This window comes from Camelina sativa, chromosome 9 (assembly GCF_000633955.1).
Source record: "Camelina sativa cultivar DH55 chromosome 9, Cs, whole genome shotgun sequence".
Taxonomy (NCBI): Eukaryota; Viridiplantae; Streptophyta; class Magnoliopsida; order Brassicales; family Brassicaceae; genus Camelina; species Camelina sativa.
Window position 1 is genome coordinate 34970188 of NC_025693.1, and position 22450 is coordinate 34992637.

Sequence of the window (22450 nt, forward strand, 5' to 3'; positions counted from 1 at the left end):
TGTCTCCTCTCTTTATCTTCGAATACATTTACTTACTTTCGATATTTTTGTTTGTAACGTAACTCTGCTTTGTTTTGGCTTTGCAGGTCTCAGTCTGATTTTGGAAACCAATTATTTGTTTTAAGGTGCAGAGCATACTTCAGATCTTTGATAGAAACTCTATTTTAAGACATGTCTTGTGAATTAATAATGTTTCTTAAGTATTCTGATGATGATTTTCATTTTGCAGCTTGCTTATGGCTTGACGTGGTTACATATGGGGAAGAGTACATTACTTAATCATTACAACATGATGACAAAGTAATAATACGCTACATATTATTTAATCTTTTCTCACTGTTAATATTTTTCATGTTAGAATATATCTTGGAGACAACACAGCAGATCGCTACTTACTATGTTCCCTCTCGATGTCTAGTTTACAGATTTCATCATCAAAGAGAGTGCCTCTTGTCACACCTGTTTGCGGAACAGCTTCTGTTGGCAAGTCCACTAGTAGCTACACACACAACTTGCTCAGAGAATAAACTTGCCAAATGTCTTACATTTAACCATTCTTCATCTGTTCATTGCATTCTCATTTGTTTGTGATTTTTTGAAAAATTATAGTATGTGCTCTTTTGTTTCACAGACGGACATGGCATATGTGCTCTTTCGAACAGAAACTGAGTACGTTATTCTCCTTTTTAATGATGGACATACTATGAAGTTCCCTTTGGAGTTGGACTTTGCTTCCCTTACATGAGCAATAGTAACCAAGATTCCCATGTAAGTGATTAGCTTTTGGTTCCATAAAATCATCTTGAGATTTTCATGTCTTAGCATCCTAACTGGTTATCGTTTTGTTTCTCCAAGTTTCTACAAAAATACCATCTTTCTGCCATTGTGGAGCATCTTGGGAATATATATAGCATCTTTTGCTCATTACTCCTTTTATGCGAGGTCAGCTCCTTAGACATGGCATAAGGTAAATATGATATCACAATTTTATTTGATTTATGAGTTTATATTGTTCCTCACAGTACTGAAATCTTGATTTTGTTGCTCAGATGGTTGATGGGCTGAAATTGCTCGTGACACTTGTTTTTGATTCCTGGTTTAATTTCTCGTTCTGCAGTTTTACTTGACATTATCTTCCTTAACTCTGTTTTCCAGGGAAGTCTGGTGTCAAAGAAGTCAAAACTTTCCCTTCTGGTACTAAAGCGCCTGCGGATCATGTTCACAGCAAGGGCCTTAAGCTCTGGATTTACTCAGATGCCGGGTAAACTATTTTTTTCCTATGCTTCTAGAATAATTTTCAGAGGTCAGAGGAATGAATTTTACACTTTTCCTGGTGCTTTGAACATGAATACACATTCTCCTTCTAATTGTGTTGGTTTACTTGCAGCAGCACTATGCCAGGTTCTTTAAGCCATGAGGAGCATGATGCCAATACCTTTACAGAATGGGTACGTTAGATTTCATTCTTGTTTTCTCACATTCTTTTTCATCTCATAATATGGTCACTGACCTGATTTTCAGACAGTGAGTATAAGTTACAATACTTGGTGGACAAGAACGTGACTGTACTCCGATCCAAATGTTTTTCATATACACTTCTGATGATTCTGTTTTTGGCTTATTATGTTTCTTCGTGAAGGTTGGGAGTGCACTTTCGGATCCATATCTTCCATCTGCAGCTGCATTAAATGGTTTAGCTGGGCCACTCCATGGTTAGGCTAATCAGGTAACCTCTCTTATTTATCTTCTCTTGTTCGAAACTACAAGTGAGAGTTACGAGAATGGCACTTATAAACTGCGAAACTTATGATGTTCAACTGAGAATTTTGAAATCGTAGTCTGTTTTTCTTTTGCATGGTCTTGTTGTTGTAGGAAGTTCTGCTGCTGTGGATCAGATCAGTTGTCACAACTGCCAAAAAATGTGTTTTGAAAGCAAGTTTGTTATCTGATCATCGCTCCTCCGGCCTCTGAATTCATACTTGTGGAATTGTTCATCTAGGGTTTGGTCTCTCTCTCTCTCTGTTGCTTTTTATTATGTTCATACCTCTTTTCTTTGTTATACTTCTTAAATAATGCGTCCCTAAGTAAGTAAGTTTCATCTTCGTTTTTGCAGGTTGTTTTACATATGCTTGGAGAAGGTCCTGAGGCAACTCACCCCTGCAAATTGCAAATTTCATATCGTACTAGCTGGAGCTCTAAAGGTAATCGAATTTTATGTTTTAAGCAGAACTAGTATTGAGTTTTCTGAAGAGTTATGCCTCTAATTAGTCTTAACTTCTTTGGTTCTGCTGTGAAGGTTATCAAATTAGTCGTTGGAGTCAAGAGTCTCAACAAGAGGTTACCCCAATAACTTCTTTGAGTATGTAGTGTCGCATGCTTCTCTCCATGATCCTGATCAACACAGCAATTCTGTTAATCTCTTGCTATCTTTGCAGGTAAGTTTATATCTAGCTATATGTGAGACCAATGTTGTTACCCCCAATAACTTCTTTGAGTCTGTACTCTGTAGTGTTGCATATGAGTGGATTGAAGTAAGTTCTGAAAGATACAAGGATGCTCACACATTTTTTGCTAGTTCTCTGATGTTTAATCCTTTGTAACAGTTGCTCAATCCCACAGAATTATTTTGCTAATCTTGTGGCTGAGCGTGAGTTTGTGGAATGTACCTCCTCTGTTCCCGCAAGCTCTGGTTCTGTTCAAGCAACTCTATCCGGACCACACGACAAAAGAGATGGAGATTTCCCACAACAGGTTAGAAGACATCATCCACTGCGCTATAAATTTAAAATTGTTTCATCTCTTCCCTTATCTTAGTACATATATTTGATTAAGAAAAATGAAATTATCGCATTTGCAGGAAACTGTAGAAGTGTTCATGGAAAAACTGCTTGATACACTAAGCTACTCACAGGTAAACATTCCCAATGTGGGCATTTGCTGCTGAGTACCGAAGAGCTGCGTCCGGAAAATAGCCCAGACAGTTTAGTAATAAAACTGCAAACCCTTAAAAAAAAAAAAAAAATTACACTGAATTTTCAAACGACAACGTTTCAACAAAATGGCAATGTGGTGGAGTAATTAAGCCTAACCCTGCCCAGCCCATATAGGCCCATATAGGCCCATATAGGACTATAAAAATCGAAGGATTTTTAATATTTTGAGAAAATTAGGTAACGAGCGTCTGACAAACTTAAAACCAAACAACACGGACAACGCTGAATTGATGAAACGCGCGCTACGCGCTTATAAATAATGCGCGTGGGCGCTGTTCTAAATTATTTGCCTGTTGTGTGACACACCCGATAAGCGGGCTAGAGCTTTGTTAACCAAACGATATCGTTTAGGAAATTGTAATCTATTCTGTAGAATAATCAGGCCTGGCCCATATAGGACCACATCATGTAATAAATATACAGGCCCGATAAAGCACAAATTATATAGACCGAGAGGTCCGAGACTCAATTGACTTGGCCAATATGAAACAGAGTACTGTTTCGATTTTATTCCGTCAAATTTATATCCACAAACCAAAATCGAAAACAAAACTAAACTAAACAAAACTGTCAACAACCAATCTTCAAGTTAAAGAATAAAGATGATTTGACCCGACAATAAAGCTCCCGTATTTTTAGACCTAAGCCTAATGTATATAAATGTTTAACGAGCAATCTATGATTACTAAACAAAGGAATCTCAATCTTCTAAACTTGATACGGCATCAACGAGATACTGATTCAACTTCTGTCCAAACGTCTTCACAGAGAATGATTCGACGACATGATTCCTGGCCTCACCTCCCATTCTCTTCGCCAATTCAGGATCTTCGATGAATCTAGCCATTGCCGAACTGAAATCTTCTGGAGTCGGTTCACAAAGGTAGCCAAAAAAAATGATAGGTGTAACCAGCAACCAGAGAGAAGTTAATTTCTTTCAGCGGTTGAACAAGACGTAATGAAGTTAACTCGATCAGAAACTCCTTCTTTCTCGGCTAAACTTCTGAGCTCCTCTAAGTACTCAACATTCTCCTTCAATCGCTCGTCATATCCACCTGAATAACAGAGCTTTGTTAGAATACAAACAGCACATATGATAATGATAGGGAAGTCAGCCAGATTTTGCTCATGTTTGCATAGCATAGCAAAAGCTGAAACGGCTAGATCGATGTTCTTTTTCCTCTCAAAGCGGTTTATGGAGAGGAAATTCAACCTGCTCGAGATAAAGAAGAAGTTATAGAAACCGGCAGAGAAGTAATTTTTCCATATGGAAGCTTGCTTTAGTATCCTGTAAATTTGGAGTTCAGGGATATACAATACTTATAAGTATGGGGTTCACTGAACTGATCAATATTGACTGGTGGGTTAAGTAAGTACAGCTGGGCGACTTCCTTGTGCATTTAGCCTTTTAAATGTATTGGCAAATGTTGATGCCGTGAAGTTACTGTTAACAAGGATCATATCAGCCATCCCTACAATCCCACAAGTGATAATGTAAGAACAATTGATGTCAGAGATAGATGTAAGTAACGAGGAAATGAATGGAAAACCAAACCTGGGGTTTGTTCTTCGATGAAATCAATTGGTTTCCCATTTTGATCTGACTTTTGCAGACTCGACTGGTTTCGTTTTTTCTGTTTGCGGGTTTCCTGTGTACATCAGAGAGGTTCTGAAGGCAGCTCAGATGCACCTTCCACAACCACCTCTACGCCCACACCCACAGTCTGTCAAACAAAAATAACCAAAAAAAATATTTCTGAATCACCAGAAAGAACCATTCAAGAAACCTAACAAGGATCATCTCTGATCATTAAAAGCAGATAGTAACCTGAACTATCACACAAGTAAATTAGTCATCTTTTTTGAAGCGACAGACTACATTACTTGCAAACTTAACTCCTTCCAAGGTGTATTAGAATCTAACCTGATGAGCGTCCTTCTGGCTCGAAACAACAGGGTTGTTAACGTCCCAACCAAGAACATTGCGCAAAAGCTCTATGCTGAGTTTTCAAATCAGTCTTATTAATGGAAAGCGAATGCTGAATTAAAGCCAAACAGCTCTTAAACTTCCTACAACTCCTTCTCTCCAGTGCCACCACACACCAAACACCAGAATTCCCAGTATTCTTCTCAAACACTCTCGTCAAAAACTCAAACGACTGATCCTCATCATCTCCTTCATCACTACCATCTTCGTTACCGAAGAACTCGCGACAGGTTCGATGGATATCTCTCTGAATCGAATTCGCAGCCAAATTCGCTTTCTCCTCCTCCGTAATAGCTCGCGCCTTCTTACACGGCCTTTGTTCAGCCCATCCAGATCCCGTAGTAGAAGGAGACTGATTCACAGGCCATTCTGGGGCCCGAATCAGGCCTCGGACGCTTGTTGTTGTTGTTGTAGAGAATTGGAGGATTGTTAGGGTTTCTGGATATGATCTTCTGTGGAGTAACAGCTCCATAGCGAGAGAGAGAGAGAGAGAGAAGTTGCAAATCCGCCGGCGGGATGTAATTGGGCCTGCTGGTGGGTCGTTGAACCGGGTTGAAATTAGGGCTAGGGATTGGGTTTCGGGTCGGAGGACCTTGGTGCCAGAGCGAGTGAAGGTAGATTACTTCTTGCTTCAGTGATTCATCGTCGTACAGATTCATATTTCCCGGCGATGAACAACTTCAGTCTCCGTCTTGTGTCATTAGTTCGCTTTTTTTTTTTTTTAAATTCATTATATAACTNGCTCGTCATATCCACCTGAATAACAGAGCTTTGTTAGAATACAAACAGCACATATGATAATGATAGGGAAGTCAGCCAGATTTTGCTCATGTTTGCATAGCATAGCAAAAGCTGAAACGGCTAGATCGATGTTCTTTTTCCTCTCAAAGCGGTTTATGGAGAGGAAATTCAACCTGCTCGAGATAAAGAAGAAGTTATAGAAACCGGCAGAGAAGTAATTTTTCCATATGGAAGCTTGCTTTAGTATCCTGTAAATTTGGAGTTCAGGGATATACAATACTTATAAGTATGGGGTTCACTGAACTGATCAATATTGACTGGTGGGTTAAGTAAGTACAGCTGGGCGACTTCCTTGTGCATTTAGCCTTTTAAATGTATTGGCAAATGTTGATGCCGTGAAGTTACTGTTAACAAGGATCATATCAGCCATCCCTACAATCCCACAAGTGATAATGTAAGAACAATTGATGTCAGAGATAGATGTAAGTAACGAGGAAATGAATGGAAAACCAAACCTGGGGTTTGTTCTTCGATGAAATCAATTGGTTTCCCATTTTGATCTGACTTTTGCAGACTCGACTGGTTTCGTTTTTTCTGTTTGCGGGTTTCCTGTGTACATCAGAGAGGTTCTGAAGGCAGCTCAGATGCACCTTCCACAACCACCTCTACGCCCACACCCACAGTCTGTCAAACAAAAATAACCAAAAAAAATATTTCTGAATCACCAGAAAGAACCATTCAAGAAACCTAACAAGGATCATCTCTGATCATTAAAAGCAGATAGTAACCTGAACTATCACACAAGTAAATTAGTCATCTTTTTTGAAGCGACAGACTACATTACTTGCAAACTTAACTCCTTCCAAGGTGTATTAGAATCTAACCTGATGAGCGTCCTTCTGGCTCGAAACAACAGGGTTGTTAACGTCCCAACCAAGAACATTGCGCAAAAGCTCTATGCTGAGTTTTCAAATCAGTCTTATTAATGGAAAGCGAATGCTGAATTAAAGCCAAACAGCTCTTAAACTTCCTACAACTCCTTCTCTCCAGTGCCACCACACACCAAACACCAGAATTCCCAGTATTCTTCTCAAACACTCTCGTCAAAAACTCAAACGACTGATCCTCATCATCTCCTTCATCACTACCATCTTCGTTACCGAAGAACTCGCGACAGGTTCGATGGATATCTCTCTGAATCGAATTCGCAGCCAAATTCGCTTTCTCCTCCTCCGTAATAGCTCGCGCCTTCTTACACGGCCTTTGTTCAGCCCATCCAGATCCCGTAGTAGAAGGAGACTGATTCACAGGCCATTCTGGGGCCCGAATCAGGCCTCGGACGCTTGTTGTTGTTGTTGTAGAGAATTGGAGGATTGTTAGGGTTTCTGGATATGATCTTCTGTGGAGTAACAGCTCCATAGCGAGAGAGAGAGAGAGAGAGAAGTTGCAAATCCGCCGGCGGGATGTAATTGGGCCTGCTGGTGGGTCGTTGAACCGGGTTGAAATTAGGGCTAGGGATTGGGTTTCGGGTCGGAGGACCTTGGTGCCAGAGCGAGTGAAGGTAGATTACTTCTTGCTTCAGTGATTCATCGTCGTACAGATTCATATTTCCCCGGCGATGACCAACTTCAGGCTCCCCTCCGTTTTGTGTCATTAGCTCGCTTTTTATTTTTTTTTATTCATTATACCTCTTTACCATTTAGCGCCTGAACTTTCACTTTATTATATTTTTCACCTAATTTCTCTATGTTTTACAGATAAAACCCTATACTTTTGACATTTCATATTTTTCCACCCCAAGTCCCTAAACCATCTGAACTTTCACTTTGTGATATTTTCGTCCTAGTTCTCTGCTTTTGAATTCGTCAATGAACTCTGAACTCGCTTAAAAATAAAGCACATTTTTTTAGATGACGAATTGAGATGGAGATCAATCCATCACTTTCTTGGAAAAAAAAGAGTCAAATATAAGTCATTACATCGATGGCCTCAACTCCTTCTCTTACGAGCTAACATAATCATGAAAACAAGAAATAAAGAAGAAATATAGAGTTCACATTAATAGAAACATCTTTTAAAGGTAGAAGAGAGCCTTTGGAATGGTAAGAAGTAAGAACTAAGAAGTACAAAAAAAAAAAAGGGAGTGATGCTAATTTGACCCATACATATGGTTTTCTTACGAGGTTTCTAACACATCATCACAACACAAACGAATAAACTTGAAATTTCATAGTCTAAAAAAAGTCTGATGACTACCACCAGATAAATGTCTAAATTTCCCAGATAGAAACGATCACTCGGCATGAGGTAGAGAGTCTTGGAATAGCAATGAGTTCCTTTAAGATGACAGATTTTCCTTTCTTTCTGTAGAATCCGCATCCCGCGCTCAGAATCAGAGTCAGTTTCTTGAGGATTGGTGAGTTCTCCAGAATGTAACTCACTAGTTTCGTCTCCAACTCCTCCCCATTCAATGGCCTCATTATCCGAACATACTCGAGAGATGATAGGACACACCGAGGTCCAGGAATCATATAGATTCTCCCAGGGTCCGGATAAATAGGTAAATCCTGCAAGTACAACACAACCAAGTGTTCAATATATGATACCTTTTAACCATTTGCATTTTAACAAAGGAGGAGGTTGGATGATTTCAATTAAAATAAATACTAACCACGACAAGAGATTTCAGATTTGGGCAACTGTGAAGAAAGTTTGGCAACATTTCCCAACTGTCGTGGGCGAAAAACACATTCAAGGAAGACAGGTTACAGAATAAGGGCAGTGGTTCACATCTAGAGTAGTCATAGAAGACCTGTAAGAAGACGAAGAAGAAGAAGAAGAAGAAGAAAAAGAAAGGAATCAGGGGGAAATAACTTTGAGGATAAAAGTTAAGCAAATTCAAATAGAAAGTTCAACACAGCCAGGTTACCTCAAGAGTCCTGGATGAGATGATCACATCTTTGACGAGATAGATGCTACCAAGAAAATTACGAATCATATTTCTCTTTGGTAGATCAGCTGGATCAAAATTGCTTCCACCAGACAAGCTAAACACAATGTCGATATCCACCTTAACTAGGGAACCGGAATTTTTGATTATGAAACTTGCAGTTCGATGACTATCTAGCTTCAGAAACTTAAGCCTAGGCGCATCAATTACAACTGATCTATCTACCATAAAATCCTCCTCCTTGTCCTGACAATAAGTGAAGCTCAACAGAGACTGAGAACAGACTCGTAAGACTAGTAGTTTATCATAGGCACTCGCCGCACTCCTAGCAATATTTAAGGTTTCAAGAGCTGTGCAGCCTGAGATGAGCGTTTCCAAAGCCAAATCGTCGGGGAATATAACATAAATTAGATCGAGAACTCTGAGAGAAGGTAAAGAAACAAACTCGGGACTGGACATGGTTACGCCGCAGAGCTCTAAGGATACCAAAGTCAGACAAGTGTAAATGGCTGGAGGTATCTGAGACTCATCACTCTCCCTTGCATCTTCGCTATACTCGATATGTTTAACTTTCATGTCGAGGACAGTGTTCATCCACCGCCAGATAAGAGCATTATCAGGCTCACGATTCCCATCACCAAGGAAGCTAAACCTAACACTTTCCAAGCACGACTCACTGTGAAGACCCAGAAATCTATCGACAAAACTCAGAAATCTATCGACAAAACTCACGCAATTTTCCATGCCGCTTTCCGTATAACAGCCTTCTTCATGGAAATCAAAACCATACAAGTCCAATCGAGGCACGCATTTCCAGAGATCTCTCCATCTTCTAGATAAAACACTAGATTTGACCACATCCTTAGTCGGAAGAAACAAGAGTACCTGACATAGCAAAGAGTCTGGCAAATGGCTTATCCGATCCACTTCACCCGATTGTTTGGCACCAACACGTACTTCTTCAGCTTCATCCATTTGTGTACTTTGCGGAGCAAACGACGAATCCAAAAGATTTTAGGTCTAAGTGGAGAGAAACGAGAGAGAGAACCTGAAGAGATGTTAATATGGTATGGGCCTCACATTACTGGGCTCACAACGGTTTGTTTTGGGTTTTTTTTTGGTCGTTTAAGTTTCTTCAACTCTTCCTTTTTTGCATTATGATGCCCAAATTTGCAATTTCTTTCGTCTCTTATTAATTAACTAGTATTATTTCCCCAACTCTCTCTCTCTCCTCTCTCTGTATGCTAATGTATTTTCCCAACATTTTCACATAAACTTTATATAACAAGATATGCATTTTGTGACCGTTTTCCCCCAGGCACTTACAACAAGTTAAAAGCTAGGAAGATTGGTCGACTTGAGATTTTGGAGAAGATAAATGCTAATGATTATCGTGTTTAACTACCTCTGGATGTTTGTTGTTCAGATGTGTTCAATGTGAAACATTTGGTGCCATTTGTGGTGCAGGATGAGCCTTCGGTACTTATCGATTCCCATTAGGATTAAACTTATTGTATTTTAATCAAAGAGCTTTTAAACTCTTATTCACTTATTGCGGCGAGAACGAAAGCGTTCTCAACAGAGTAAGAAGACATTGATTCTTGGGCATTCTTAGACTAAACAAGTTTTTTTTTGTGTGTTTATCATACCTTTGATCTGCACCAATTTGCTAAATGAGTTGGATTTTGACTCATCAATATCCATTAAACACGAAATCTAAATGGTAATGGGATTAGTTTGCTTTTGGTTTAAAAAAGAAAAGAAGGGCTAAAATAAATAAAAGCCCTGACCCGAATAAAGAGATTTTCGGGCTTTTTATTGAAACATTTCGAGTTTAAAGCCCTATTATTTTATTTTTGTTTTGTAACGAGACATCGTAACTATCGGAAGAGTTCTTTTTTCCTCTTCCACCAAATCCCTAACTCTTCTTTTTCAATTCTTCTACTTTGATTGATTCCTCCTTGGAGAAATTTAGGGAGAATGATGAACTAGTGATTAAAGGTTCTCATTTGTGGAAAACAGAGACCACCACCATTAATTTACGGGTGCATCATCTCTACCAGGTGAATCTCTTACTAATCTTGAGTCAAGTTAGATTTTTTTGTTTTTTAATTCCATAGATTGTTCACCAATCGCTCGACGAAATTACTCAAATAAATCTTAATCGATATTCTGCTTCTTCATCTGGGTTTTGAAAGTTTAATCCCCTTATAATTTGGTTGATGAATTTTTGTTCTTTTTTTTTTTTTAGATGAGGGCAGATAAGAAATCTTGCTGTCGCAATTGTCGTCGCCCCAATTTTTTTTTTTTTTTGAGTATTAGCATAGATTAGGTGGAAATGGTTGCATAGGCATGAATTTAGGTGCATAGGGATGAATGAGTTAGAACAAAATTGGCATTCAAATAGCTTTGTGGTTAGAATAATTTTTCCAACAAAAAAAAAAAAAAAAAAATTGTATGAATGGGTCATTCCAACCCTTTCAACCATTTGCATCCTATTAATAATAGAAGAATAATAATCAAATCTCTATGCAAATCAATTTTTTATAACATGCAGTTTCCTTTCTCCAGATTCTAGATGAATGTTACTATTAATTGTTTTTGCCATATGTATAAACCGTATACATACGTAGGGTAAGGGTAAGATTTTTTTCTTAAAGATTAATTTCCTATTATATATATGTTAATTTAACTTTTGAGATATTGATTTAATGATTTCCATTATACATACAGTAATTTAACATTTCTTGTTATATATATATATATATATATATATATATATATATATATAGGTCCCATCAACCCTAGCAGCAAAACAATTTCATCCAATCTCTCGCCTCATCTTGATCTTCAAGATATCTGCTTTGTTTTTTTCTGCGAGATTCTTGCTTGATTCGATCAACGTGTCTGAGCTTTGATTCAAGCTGTGGGTTTTCGAGGTATGTGAGCGTGTCAAATCTTCAAGTTTCAGATTTTGTGTATCATCCATCCTAAGTGTTGTTGTTTGAATATAAAATTTTTTAAATCCTACCACTTTGGTTTTATTTTCGTACAGATTACACGCTTTAAAGATCATCCGCATCCTTTATCTCGCTAGCTAATTCCGAGTCATTCATTATCCATGGTCAATCCTCCTCCTCCTCCGAGAATCCTCGGAGAATCCTCCTCCTTCACCGCAATTCATACCTATCGGTTACACTCCAAGGGTTTGGTGAGTCAAGAGCTTATTAAGGATGATACAATGCTGGTCTTTGGTTTAGGTTTGTCCCTCTGTAACTCTAACGATGACACGAAACTGGAGATTAATAAAGCTCAGACTCTGAGAACCCAAAAGCCGGCACCCCCAGAAGCTGCGGAACTGGCTGCCCTCATTCACGGCTTGAATTGGGCCTTGCATCTCAGTGTGGAAAGTATCCAATTCTTCTGTGACCACTCCAATACCTTGGCCTACGTAAGTTTCTCTCTTCTTCTTTTACCCTGAATCCAAATATATATATATCCTCATGTACGTACCTCACGTGTGTTGTTATTCACTTCACGCCTCTCACTCACTCATCATGTTTTATTTTTTTCGTTTTATTTACAGGTTACTCGTAAAGCTACACCGAACGATTCCGCTGTATCAGAACTTTTGGAGCGAGTGTTTCATCTTCAGACAAGTTTCAAGTCTTGTCAGGCAGTACTTGCTCTAAGCAGAGACATCAATTCTGTCTTTAAGCTAGCAAAAGATGCTATAGCTTCCCAAACTAGATGGTGTGAGGGCGACACCGAGTATGAGACTTGTCCGGTCTGCTACTCTTACGTTTCACCTAATGATAAGTTTGAGGTGCGCGGCTGCTTCCACCGCATCTGCGTTACGTGCATGAGGATGCCTTTCTCATCCGAACAACTTGTACGAGGGAACAACACAGCTATCTGCCCTTACCCGGATTGCGAGAATGATCTTGTGCCAGAGGATTGTAGAGGTTTTGCTGATGCTGATGCTATTACTCTTGCGATCCAGCGCAAGAAGGAGAAGGCCATCCCCGTTAAACACAGAGTCTACTGTCCCAACCCTTCTTGTTCCTTTCTGATGTCGGACCTCGACCTCATTAAGCATGTACGCAATAATAATCCTCGGCAGTCAGAAGCACGCAAGTGCATAGAGTGCGGCTTGTCTTTCTGCAAAAAATGCCATGTTCCATGGCACAACAACAAGACCTGCGATGAGTTCAAGAAGTCGGAGTCTTACCTGAAATCTGACGCGGCGCTTTTTGAGTCTTTTGTGAAGACAGAGGGATTGAAAAAGTGTCCCCAGTGTCGGAACGCCATTGAACATGGTGGCGGGTGCAAACAAATGACTTGCAGGTATCGGACATTTTTTACTGAGCCTGGTTTTATATATATTTTATCTGTTCAAATCTGACTCTAACTATCTGTCTTTTGTTCATGGCAGTCACTGCTCACACGAGTTCTGTTACACATGTGGGGCTGCGTGTAAAAAGAGGAAGAAACTGACATGTGGATGCTCGCGCTCAGGGAAATAAACATCCAAGGTTTGACTATATAGATCGATCATTCCAAATAGTTTCTTTCTTATATAACTTATAAGACAAAGATGACTTGTTTTGATGATGTTGAAGATATTAGTGATGATATGCTACCGTTTGTCTGAGAGCCCACTATGGATTTTGCACGAACAACACTCTATGAGTTTAGAGGAAATGAAAACATAACAGTCTTTAGACGCTAAATGAAAAACCGAACAAGTATGTGATGCATATTCATGGACTCTCGAACCTTGTGCTGAATCTTCTAATCAACTGCAGGAATGCATCTCCTGGATGTCAGACTCACTCGGAGGAAGCTCATCAGTCTAGCCCTAAGTACTCTGGAAAATACTCTTGTTTGGATTCTCAAGTTATTGTGTTTTATTTAATGGATATATTAATAAGTTTATGTAATGAAGCTCAAAAGTTTGAAGTGAATTACTTTTATGCTTTGCTTTACTAATTATTGCACTTGACCATCCATTTAAGAGCAAATATCATTTCGTAGGAAAAGTTAGGAATACGAATTATAGAAGATTATCATCAAACAGTTGAGTCTCTATAAGATTGAAAATGAGTTACAGGAAAGCGACAGTTGCCACACGCGACGCGATCCTACAGACCCACCAAACATGAACATTGGGTATGTCCTAACGTGGCTGAGAGACTGAAACGGAGGTTGGTCAGTTCTGCTTGCAGCTTCAGAGCCAGAGGAAAACCGCATTGGTCGCGTCGTTTCCATCTCCTCCTCCTCTACGTAAGTTGGATTTTCTGATGTTGAAATTCTCCACTTCTTCCACCAGTTCGTCTTTTGTGTGGGTTACACGATGTGATGAGCTTGAACAGAACGCAAAAAGAATTTAGAGACAAGACAGAGAGGCGCCAATTGAGATGTTCTATTCCATGGCAAGCAGAACGAGAAACACGAGTCTAAAATGCACATATCAAATAATATCAAGATGCATCCGCACCTCCCCTAAGTGTTAAATAGCTTATGTGCATTAACCCCGCTTATAACAGGAGTCGAGATGCTCTTACCAATAATATTCCACCAGGAGCAATCAACTTGGACACTGAATCCCACTACATGAATCTGAAACAGGCAAATGGAAGTGTCACTCACTGGTAAACATATCTAATTGTGTGCTCAGTAACAGAAAGAGTGTGGTAGGTAATTTACTATAAGAGATATAGCAATCTAAGGAGGTACCTTTTGACAGGGCCATCAGGATGCAAACCACTAGCAATCTAAAGTTCCTTTGTCTATTACCAGCTGTTCCAACTTGGTGTCAAGGATATCATCAACCACCTACGAGAGCAAACCCGTTAGTTCCATGATGCTCATTACAGTAAGCATAGCTAGTTCATAGAGAAGATTTCGTGTCCTGTACTACTAGATAGATGCTAATTTCATGTAAAATGCATATCCCATTGCTTAAGAAAGGTCAGTAACCATTTCATATAGACAGGAAATACTGCATTATTGTGCTAATTATAGCATTTAGACTTTTATGGAGGAAGACTTCTTGTTGTGTGGGTTCCGCACCTATTTTTTTATATTAATAAAGCTAAACAAAATCATACCTAAAGCTACACAAATCTTTAGTCCAAGAGGTAACAATCTCCATAGCATCATCTCCAAACCTAAACTTGGCAAGAGGAAATCATAAAATCTAAATCACTTCCATCTGGCTATAGATAACTAAGATCTATAGCGACTAGCGAGATCTGAAATTTACCAAACTTCGCCAGCATGACCATGCTCCCTGAAATTTGTTAGCTCATCCGAATACGCTGCGTCCCTATAGCTAGCTTTGAAGACCAAGCATTGATTGACCTCCTCCATCAGCATCTGGCTCCTCCTTATCAAAACTATACACAAACCATTTCATATCAAGATGCATCCGCACCTCTCCTAAGTGTTAAATAAATCATGTGCATTAACCGCTTATACCTAAATCTTGTTCAGGAGTCGAGGTGCATGCGCTTACCAATATTCATTCCACCAGGAGCAATCACTTTGGACTCTGAAACCCAATACATTACTCTGAAACAGACAAATTGAAGTGTCACTGGTAAAAATATCATCCAACTGTGTGCTCAGTACGTATCAGAAAGAAAGTGTGGTAATTCACTATATAAAAGATAGCAGCAATCTAAGGACGCACCTTTTGACAGGGCCATAAGGATGCAAACCAATAGCATCCAAAGTTCCTTTGTCCATTACCAGCTTGAACTGGAGTTCCAATTTTGTATCAAGGATATATCATCAACCAAACACGTTAGTTCCATACTGTTGAGCATCTATTTTATTTCTCGTGGTGCTCATTACAGTAAGCATAGCTAGTTAAAAAGGACCCGGGTCCGTTAAAGTAAATAAAAAAGTCATCGTAAGAGTTATTTTTTTCTTCATCTTATTCAACCAAAACCTAACTCATCTTCTTCAATTCTATAGAACCTAACAATAAGAAAACACACAAACTTTTATATGAATAACTCAAAACCTATCTCAATCTCATAAGTTAAGTTATGCAACATCCTTAATTACATGTCCTTTTATATTAGGTAAACAAACATATTTAAATAACTAAAATATTGTAGGCAATTGTAAATTTAATGCAAAAAAAAAAAGATTTGTGTGTACATGCATCGCATGGTAAACATTGAAAGTAAACAAATAATACTCACCTTATTTATGCATATTGGTTCTCATTTGTGCAAAACAGAGACCACCATTAATTTCTGTTCTGAGTTCTGTGTGGAGAACGGGTGCATCATCTCTACCAGGTGAATCTCTTACTAAATCTCAATTCTAGTTATTTTTTGTTTCCCATGTCCGGGGGGTCTCTTCACGAAATTGCTCAAATTAACCTTTTTAAAATCTCAATCGATATCTTCAGTTTTTGAAATTTATCTTTTAAAGTATAATGGTTTTGTATGGTTGATTAAGGGTTTGTAGATTCACAACAGATACCACCATCGCGATGGATAATAACATTGAATTAGCGATAAAGGATGCGCATGATCTTAAACGTGTGGATCAAGAAAGTAAAGACCGGTTCTTAACTCAGGAGGAGACCAAGCTTGATCTTGATTCCTCTCCTCGGAGAATCCCCCTTAACCGCAATTCATACCTATCGGTCGGTCACACTCCAAGGGCTTATTAAGGATGATACAATGCTGGTCGTTGGTTTAGGTTTGTCCCTCTGTAACTCTAACGATGACACGAAACTGGAGATTAATAAAGCTCTGACTCTGAGAACCCAAAAGCTGGCACACCCAGAAGCTGCGGAACTGGCTGCCCTCATTCACGGCTTGAAATGGGCCTTGCAACTCAGTGTGGAAAGTATCCAATTCTTCTGTGATGACGACTCCAATATCTTGGCCTACGTAAGTTTCTCTCTTCTTNACCGCAATTCATACCTATCGGTTACACTCCAAGGGTTTGGTGAGTCAAGGGCTTATTAAGGATGATACAATGCTGGTCGTTGGTTTAGGTTTGTCCCTCTGTAACTCTAACGATGACACGAAACTGGAGATTAATAAAGCTCTGACTCTGAGAACCCAAAAGCTGGCACACCCAGAAGCTGCGGAACTGGCTGCCCTCATTCACGGCTTGAAATGGGCCTTGCAACTCAGTGTGGAAAGTATCCAATTCTTCTGTGATGACGACTCCAATATCTTGGCCTACGTAAGTTTCTCTCTTCTTCTTTTACCCTGAATCCAAATATATATCCTCATTTACGTACCTCACGTGTGTTGTTATTCACTTCATATTTCATAAAACCCTATAATTTCTCTATGTTTTACAGATAAAACCCTATACTTTTGACATTTCATATTTTTCCACCCCAAGTCTCTATTTTAACAAGCTAAACCCTGAACTTTCACTTTGTAATATTTTCGCCCTAGTTCTCTGCTTTTGAGAAGTTAAAACTCTGGACTTTGGGTTCGTGTTCGTCATAATAAACTCTGAACTATCTCAATTCTCAACCATAACGAACATTTTAGTTAACGAATTGAGATGGAGATCAATCCAAACATTCCTGGAAAAAATAAGGGTCGAAGATAAGTCATTACATGTTTTGAATATGCCTTAACTCCTTAGCCACTTCTTCAATCGTTGGCCTCTTCTCTGGCAATACGTCAACACATCTTGCAGCGAGCTCTGCGCTAGCCTCTAACGCGTTTTGCTTAGCGTCTTTTATCAGATTCGACTTCAAGAACACCAAAAGATCTCTTCTTCTGGGTAAAGGAACAGGCCTTAGAGAAGACTCTGCAGCTGGAGTGAGGCTTTGAAACAGATCACGAGAGGCTTCAATGAAGACATCATGAGGCTCTCGTCCAGTCAGGATCTCAATAAACGTAGCACCAAATGCGAAAACATCAGTCTTCTCGTTAAATTTTCCGGTATCTACTGACTCTGGAGCTATAAACCCTATTGTTCCTTCAACCAATGCTTGTACATAGGTCTCACCTAATGGGATTTCTAGGGATAGTCCGAAATCAAATAGCTTGGCGTTTAAGTTATCGTCCAGTAAAACGTTACCTGTCTTCACATGTCTATGAATCAGAGGTCTTGATTTGCCAATATGGAGATAAACAATCGCAGCTGCGACCTGAGCAGCGATACGAACCCTGCATCTCCATGGTAAAATCATTTTCTCTCCTTGCTGCAAGTAAGCTGATAGATTCCCGTTTGGTACATATATTCGAAGACAATAATAGGTACCTTGCTCTCCAAACAACAACCAAGAAGCTTCACCAGACTCCTGTTCGTACTAACGTATGCAGCTATAGCGATTCCCCTTATGCAATACTCTACAAGCTCATCATGATCATTCGTTTTCTTGATTAGAACAATTCCTCTGTTCTCAAGAACTCCCTGAAACAAATCTATAGTTGTCGTCAAGAAGTAAGACATGATCTTGGTCGTAGTCTTTGGTTGCTTGCTTCAGATCGTGTTCAGAGAATACACAGAAAGGATTGTATTCACCATTCGAAATACGGATTAGTTCCAATGATGATATCTCACGGTCACCGCAAGATGATCTGTATGATGTTGTCGTCCTGTCTCCTCCTAAACAAGAAGAACATGGTTTCGATTTGAAGAAGCAGACAGACGAGATCGGGATACTTTAGCAGGACTGTCAAAGTACCAAACATACGATTCTCTTACAAGCTAAGATAATCATGAAAACAAGAAATAAAGAAGAAATATAGAGTTCACATTAATAAACTTAATCCAAAAAGAAAAAGAAAAAAAAAAAAAAACTTGTGTGTTCATCGTCATCGACAACGATACGGATCAGAAAACCACAACTTGGCATGAGGTAGAGAGCCTTTGGAATGGTAAGAAGTACAAAAAAAAGGGAGTGATGCTAATTTGACCCATACATATGGTTTTCTTACGAGGTTTCAACACATCATCACAACACAAACGAATAAACTTGAAATTTCATAGTCTAAAAAGTCTGATGACTACCACCAGATAATGTCTAAACTGCTCAAGATAAAATCAGTATCAGAGAACGATCACTCGGCAGGAGGTAGAGAGTCTTGGAATAGCGATGAGTTCCATTAAGATGACAGATTTTTCTTTCTTTCTGAAACATCCCACGCTCAGAGTCAGAGTCAGTTTCTTGAGGATTGGTGAGTTCTCCAGAATGTAACTCACTAGTTTCATCTCCATCTCCTCCCCTTTCAATGGGCTCATTATCCGAACATACTCGAGAGATGATAGGACACACCAAGGTCCAGGAATCATATAGATTCTCCCAGGGTCCAGACGAGTACGTAAATTCTGCAAGTACAACACAACCAAGTGTTCAATATATGATACCTTTTAACCATAACAAAGGAGGAGGTTGATGATTTCAATTAAAATAAATCCTAACCACGATAAGAGATTTCAGATTTGGGCAACTGTGAAGAAAGTTTGGCAACATTTCCCAACTGTCGTGGGTGAAAAACACATTCAAGGAAGACAGGTTACAGAATAAGGGCAGTGGTTCACATCTAGAGTAGCCATAGAAGACCTGTAAGAAGACGAAGAAGAAGAAGAAGAAAAAGAAAGGAATCAGGGGGAAAAAAACTTTGAGGATAAAGTTAAGCAAATTCAAATAGAAAGTTCAACACAGCCAGGTTACCTCAAGAGTCCTGGATGAGATGATCACATCTTTGACAAGATAGATGCTACCAAGAAAATTACGAATCATATTTCTCTTTGGTACATCAGCTGGATCAAAATTGCTTCCACCAGACAAGCTAAACACAATGTCGAGATCCACCTTAACAAGGGAACCCGAATTTTTTATTATGAAACTTGCAGTTCGAGCAGCATGTAGCATGAGAAACTTAAGCCTAGGAGCATCAATTACAACAGAATCCTTCTGATAATGAGTAATATTTAAGGTTTCAAGAGCTTTGCAGCCTGAGATGAGCGTTTCCAAAGCCAAATCGTCGGGGAATATAACACAACATAGCTTGAGAACTCTGAGAGAAGGTAAAGAAACAAACTCGGGACTGGACATGGTTACGCCAAAGAGATCTAAGGATTCCAAAGTCTGACAAGTGTAAATGGCTGGAGGTATCTGAGGCTCATCACTGTCCCTTGCATCTTGAGAATAGTCAATATGTTTAACTTTCAGCTGGAGGACAGTGTTCATCCACCGCCAGATAAGAGCATTATCAGGCTCACGATCCCAATCAATAAGGCTGTTAAACCTAAAACTTTCCAAGCACAACCCACTGTGAAGACCCAGAAATCTATCGACAAAACGCACGCAATTGTCCATGCTGCTTTGCGAATCAACGTTTCCTCGTTCATAGAAATCATAATCATCCAAGTGCAATCGAGGCACGCATTTCCAGACATCTCTCCATCTTCTAGATAAAACACTACATTTGACCACATCCTTAGTCCGAAGAAACAAGAGTACCTGACATAGCAACGAGTCTGGCAAATCGCTTATCCGATCCACTTCACCCGATTGTTTGGCACCAACACGTACTTCTTCAGCTTCATCCATTTGTGTACTTTGCGGAGCAAACGACGAATCCAAAAGATTTTAGGTCTAAGTGGAACGAGACGAGAGAGACGAGAGAGACGAGAGACGTAGGATTGGTGTTGTAAGAAAATGCTATATTAACTGTTGGGCTTTAGGTTGCAGCATAATGGGCCTATAGTCATGGGCTAAAATATCTGACACTCCCGCCGGAGGGTCTTGCGATTGGCCCGCCTCTGTCGTGCAAACACTTTTTGCGGAGTTAACAAAATTTTCCGATAATCCCAATTTTATTTTGTTTTGTTGAGATCTTTGCTGATTGTGGATTTCGTCTAGAAGAAGTAGAGAGGCGAGGAAGCTATGAGGGAGGAAGAAATTGAGAAGATCCGAGGCGTGGTTCGTGACTGCGTAAGTAAGCATTTGTACTCGTCGGCCATCTTCTTCGCCGACAAAGTAGCGGCTCTCACCAATGACCCAGCTGACATTTATATGCAAGCTCAAGCTCTTTTTCTCGGCCGACACTACCGACGCGCCTTTCACCTTCTCAACGCCTCTAAGATTGTCCTCCGAGATCTTCGATTCCGTTACCTCGCCGCCAAGTGCCTCGTAAGATTCCGATTTATCCCTTCTTCTATCTATCTAATTATCTATTTCTTTGTGGGATGGGATTTTGAATTTCAGATTGTTTCGCTTGAATCTAAGGTTTTAGGGTTTATCGGGTAATTTCTGTGTGTGTGTGTCTTCAGGAGGAATTGAAGACACACACACAGAAGATGGAATTGATGCTTGGTGATGCTAAGGTTGATGAAGATGGAATTGTCTATGATGCCAAAGATGGTAACGTCATAGATTTTGATAAAGATGCAGAGGACCGAGCGACTAATGTAAGTTTTTTACTCTATTCAAATACTTCACTCCAGATGTCATTATGTATATGACTCTAAAATGTTTAGTTAGTGAAATTGTTGGAATTAAAATTAATTGGTCTGACTACTATATACTGTTTCCACTATACTATTTTGAGGTTGAAGGTTTTGCAAGTACCTGCACTGATATATGGGGGTTGTCTTTTACAGATTTCATCGGCGATATGCTTTCTTAGAGGGAAAGCATATGGAGCTTTTACAAAACCGTTCTCAGGCTCGACAATGGTCAGTGAGCCTTTTTTCACTTATCTTTCTTGTTCAGGGGATCATTTGCATTTTCATGATTTTGAGAGGACTGATCTTATTGATCTGAGCATGTATATAAGTTTCACTGAACTGCTAGTAGGAAATATTAGGATCTTGTGTGTAATCTGACTGATCCATCTATCATGATTGATTGAGTGGTGTGTTGGAATCTTGAACTTCATATTCATTTAACTCATTAGATTCGGTTGAGTTTGCAGGTACAAAGCTGCTATCAAGGCTGATCCTCTGTGCTATGAGGTACTACTAGCGCCTTAGTCAATTGCTGCATGTTATTTTTAGTTTTTATGGGAAGTTGCAGAGCTAATGTGGGAATAAAATTCTCCTCATCACTGTATAGTATTAATAACCCTGATGTAGCTCTTGTAGATATCAGAAAACTTTACATGGACATGATTTGTGTAATCTATCTTTTCAGGCTTTGGAATGCCTCATTGAAAGTCATATGCTTACATCTGAAGAAGGTGAGTTATAGTTTTAAGCTTTTTCATTCTTCTTCATTTTATTGTCTTATTTGTTTCTTGGTGCAGTCGTTTACATGACTAGAAGTTAACTGAGGCTTCAATTGACTTTGGTTACATAAAATTCAGAATCGAGTCTGCTTTCTTCACTGCAATTTAATCCAGAAGACGGATGGCTCTCTTCTTTCTATTCATGCTTGATAAAGAAGGTAAACATTTCTATGTTGTAAGGTGTTGATCCGATTTGTGTCAATAGATACGTAGCACTTATATTTGGAATTTGCTTGCTGATTCTCTATTCTGCTAATTTCTTTTGGCTAGCATCTTTTCTTCTTCTTCTTCTTTATACTTACTAGTTCTTCATGTCCAGTATGACCAACAGAGCACGATAGATGCTAAGTTCAAGAAGCTTGAAAACGAAAGTGGTAGTGTCTCTGGATCATCGATGATCACATTGGCTAATAACACTGATCTGTTGGCCTGTAAAGCTGAGTACTACCATCAATGCTGTGAATATCAGAAGTGTTTCGAACTAACCTCTGCGTAAGTTGTATATTACTGCTGATGCTAAATTTTGAGCAATATGAAACTT

The 22450-nt window shown here is 39.3% G+C and overlaps 4 protein-coding genes and 4 pseudogenes across 5 annotated transcripts; 2 read left to right on the forward strand and 6 right to left on the reverse strand.

The window, feature by feature from the left end:
* On the reverse strand, positions 4652 to 5640 carry LOC104714153 (annotated as a pseudogene).
* Positions 6340 to 7390, reverse strand: LOC104714152 (annotated as a pseudogene).
* LOC104714150 (F-box/LRR-repeat protein 13-like) lies at positions 7737 to 9712 on the reverse strand. The gene is made up of 3 exons (XM_010431410.2): positions 8651 to 9712; positions 8393 to 8533; positions 7737 to 8288 (listed from the first exon to the last, which is right to left on the reverse strand). Exons 1-3 carry the CDS (start codon positions 9644 to 9646, stop codon positions 7992 to 7994), a joined length of 1434 nt encoding a protein of 477 aa, XP_010429712.1. The 5' UTR covers positions 9647 to 9712; the 3' UTR covers positions 7737 to 7991.
* Positions 10527 to 13655, forward strand: LOC104714149 (potential E3 ubiquitin-protein ligase ariadne-2). Of its 2 annotated transcripts, XM_010431408.2 has the most exons (7): positions 10527 to 10734; positions 11243 to 11311; positions 11464 to 11610; positions 11727 to 12122; positions 12258 to 13018; positions 13107 to 13206; positions 13480 to 13655. In XM_010431408.2, exons 4-6 carry the CDS (start codon positions 11793 to 11795, stop codon positions 13195 to 13197), a joined length of 1182 nt encoding a protein of 393 aa, XP_010429710.1. In that variant the 5' UTR covers positions 10527 to 10734; positions 11243 to 11311; positions 11464 to 11610; positions 11727 to 11792; the 3' UTR covers positions 13198 to 13206; positions 13480 to 13655. The 2 variants fall into 2 exon arrangements, with proteins under 2 accessions (XP_010429710.1, XP_010429709.1); XM_010431407.2 differs by lacking the exon at positions 11243 to 11311.
* On the reverse strand, positions 13750 to 14632 carry LOC104715974 (annotated as a pseudogene).
* LOC104715975 (wall-associated receptor kinase 5-like) lies at positions 17277 to 18124 on the reverse strand. Its single transcript, XM_010433336.1, has 2 exons — positions 17933 to 18124; positions 17277 to 17873 (listed from the first exon to the last, which is right to left on the reverse strand). The coding sequence occupies exons 1-2, from the start codon at positions 18122 to 18124 to the stop codon at positions 17277 to 17279; spliced, it is 789 nt and encodes a 262-aa protein (XP_010431638.1).
* LOC104714148 (F-box/LRR-repeat protein 13-like) lies at positions 18410 to 20443 on the reverse strand. Its single transcript, XM_010431406.2, has 3 exons — positions 19350 to 20443; positions 19098 to 19238; positions 18410 to 19003 (listed from the first exon to the last, which is right to left on the reverse strand). Exons 1-3 carry the CDS (start codon positions 20229 to 20231, stop codon positions 18725 to 18727), a joined length of 1302 nt encoding a protein of 433 aa, XP_010429708.1. The 5' UTR covers positions 20232 to 20443; the 3' UTR covers positions 18410 to 18724.
* LOC104715976 lies at positions 20517 to 22405 on the forward strand (annotated as a pseudogene).

What these genes read in the sequence shown, in the direction of transcription:
- LOC104714150 (XM_010431410.2), bottom strand. Translation starts at nt 9,646, where the DNA reads ATGGATGAAGCTGAAGAAGTACGTGTTGGTGCCAAACAATCGGGTGAA. An exon ending in TCTCATCCAGGACTCTTGAG is followed by an intron (nt 8,534 to 8,650) that starts GTAACCTGGCTG and finishes GTCTTCTTACAG; the next exon opens with GTCTTCTATGACTACTCTAG. An exon ending in ATCTGAAATCTCTTGTCGTG is followed by an intron (nt 8,289 to 8,392) that starts GTTAGTATTTAT and finishes TTGTACTTGCAG; the next exon opens with GATTTACCTATTTATCCGGA.
- LOC104714149 (XM_010431408.2), top strand. Translation starts at nt 11,793, where the DNA reads ATGGTCAATCCTCCTCCTCCTCCGAGAATCCTCGGAGAATCCTCCTCC. An exon ending in ACTCCAATACCTTGGCCTAC is followed by an intron (nt 12,123 to 12,257) that starts GTAAGTTTCTCT and finishes TTTTATTTACAG; the next exon opens with GTTACTCGTAAAGCTACACC. An exon ending in TGCAAACAAATGACTTGCAG is followed by an intron (nt 13,019 to 13,106) that starts GTATCGGACATT and finishes TGTTCATGGCAG; the next exon opens with TCACTGCTCACACGAGTTCT.
- LOC104715975 (XM_010433336.1), bottom strand. Translation starts at nt 18,124, where the DNA reads ATGTCTTACTTCTTGACGACAACTATAGATTTGTTTCAGGGAGTTCTT. An exon ending in GTTGTTGTTTGGAGAGCAAG is followed by an intron (nt 17,874 to 17,932) that starts GTACCTATTATT and finishes GCTTACTTGCAG; the next exon opens with CAAGGAGAGAAAATGATTTT.
- LOC104714148 (XM_010431406.2), bottom strand. Translation starts at nt 20,231, where the DNA reads ATGGATGAAGCTGAAGAAGTACGTGTTGGTGCCAAACAATCGGGTGAA. An exon ending in TCTCATCCAGGACTCTTGAG is followed by an intron (nt 19,239 to 19,349) that starts GTAACCTGGCTG and finishes GTCTTCTTACAG; the next exon opens with GTCTTCTATGGCTACTCTAG. An exon ending in ATCTGAAATCTCTTATCGTG is followed by an intron (nt 19,004 to 19,097) that starts GTTAGGATTTAT and finishes TTGTACTTGCAG; the next exon opens with AATTTACGTACTCGTCTGGA.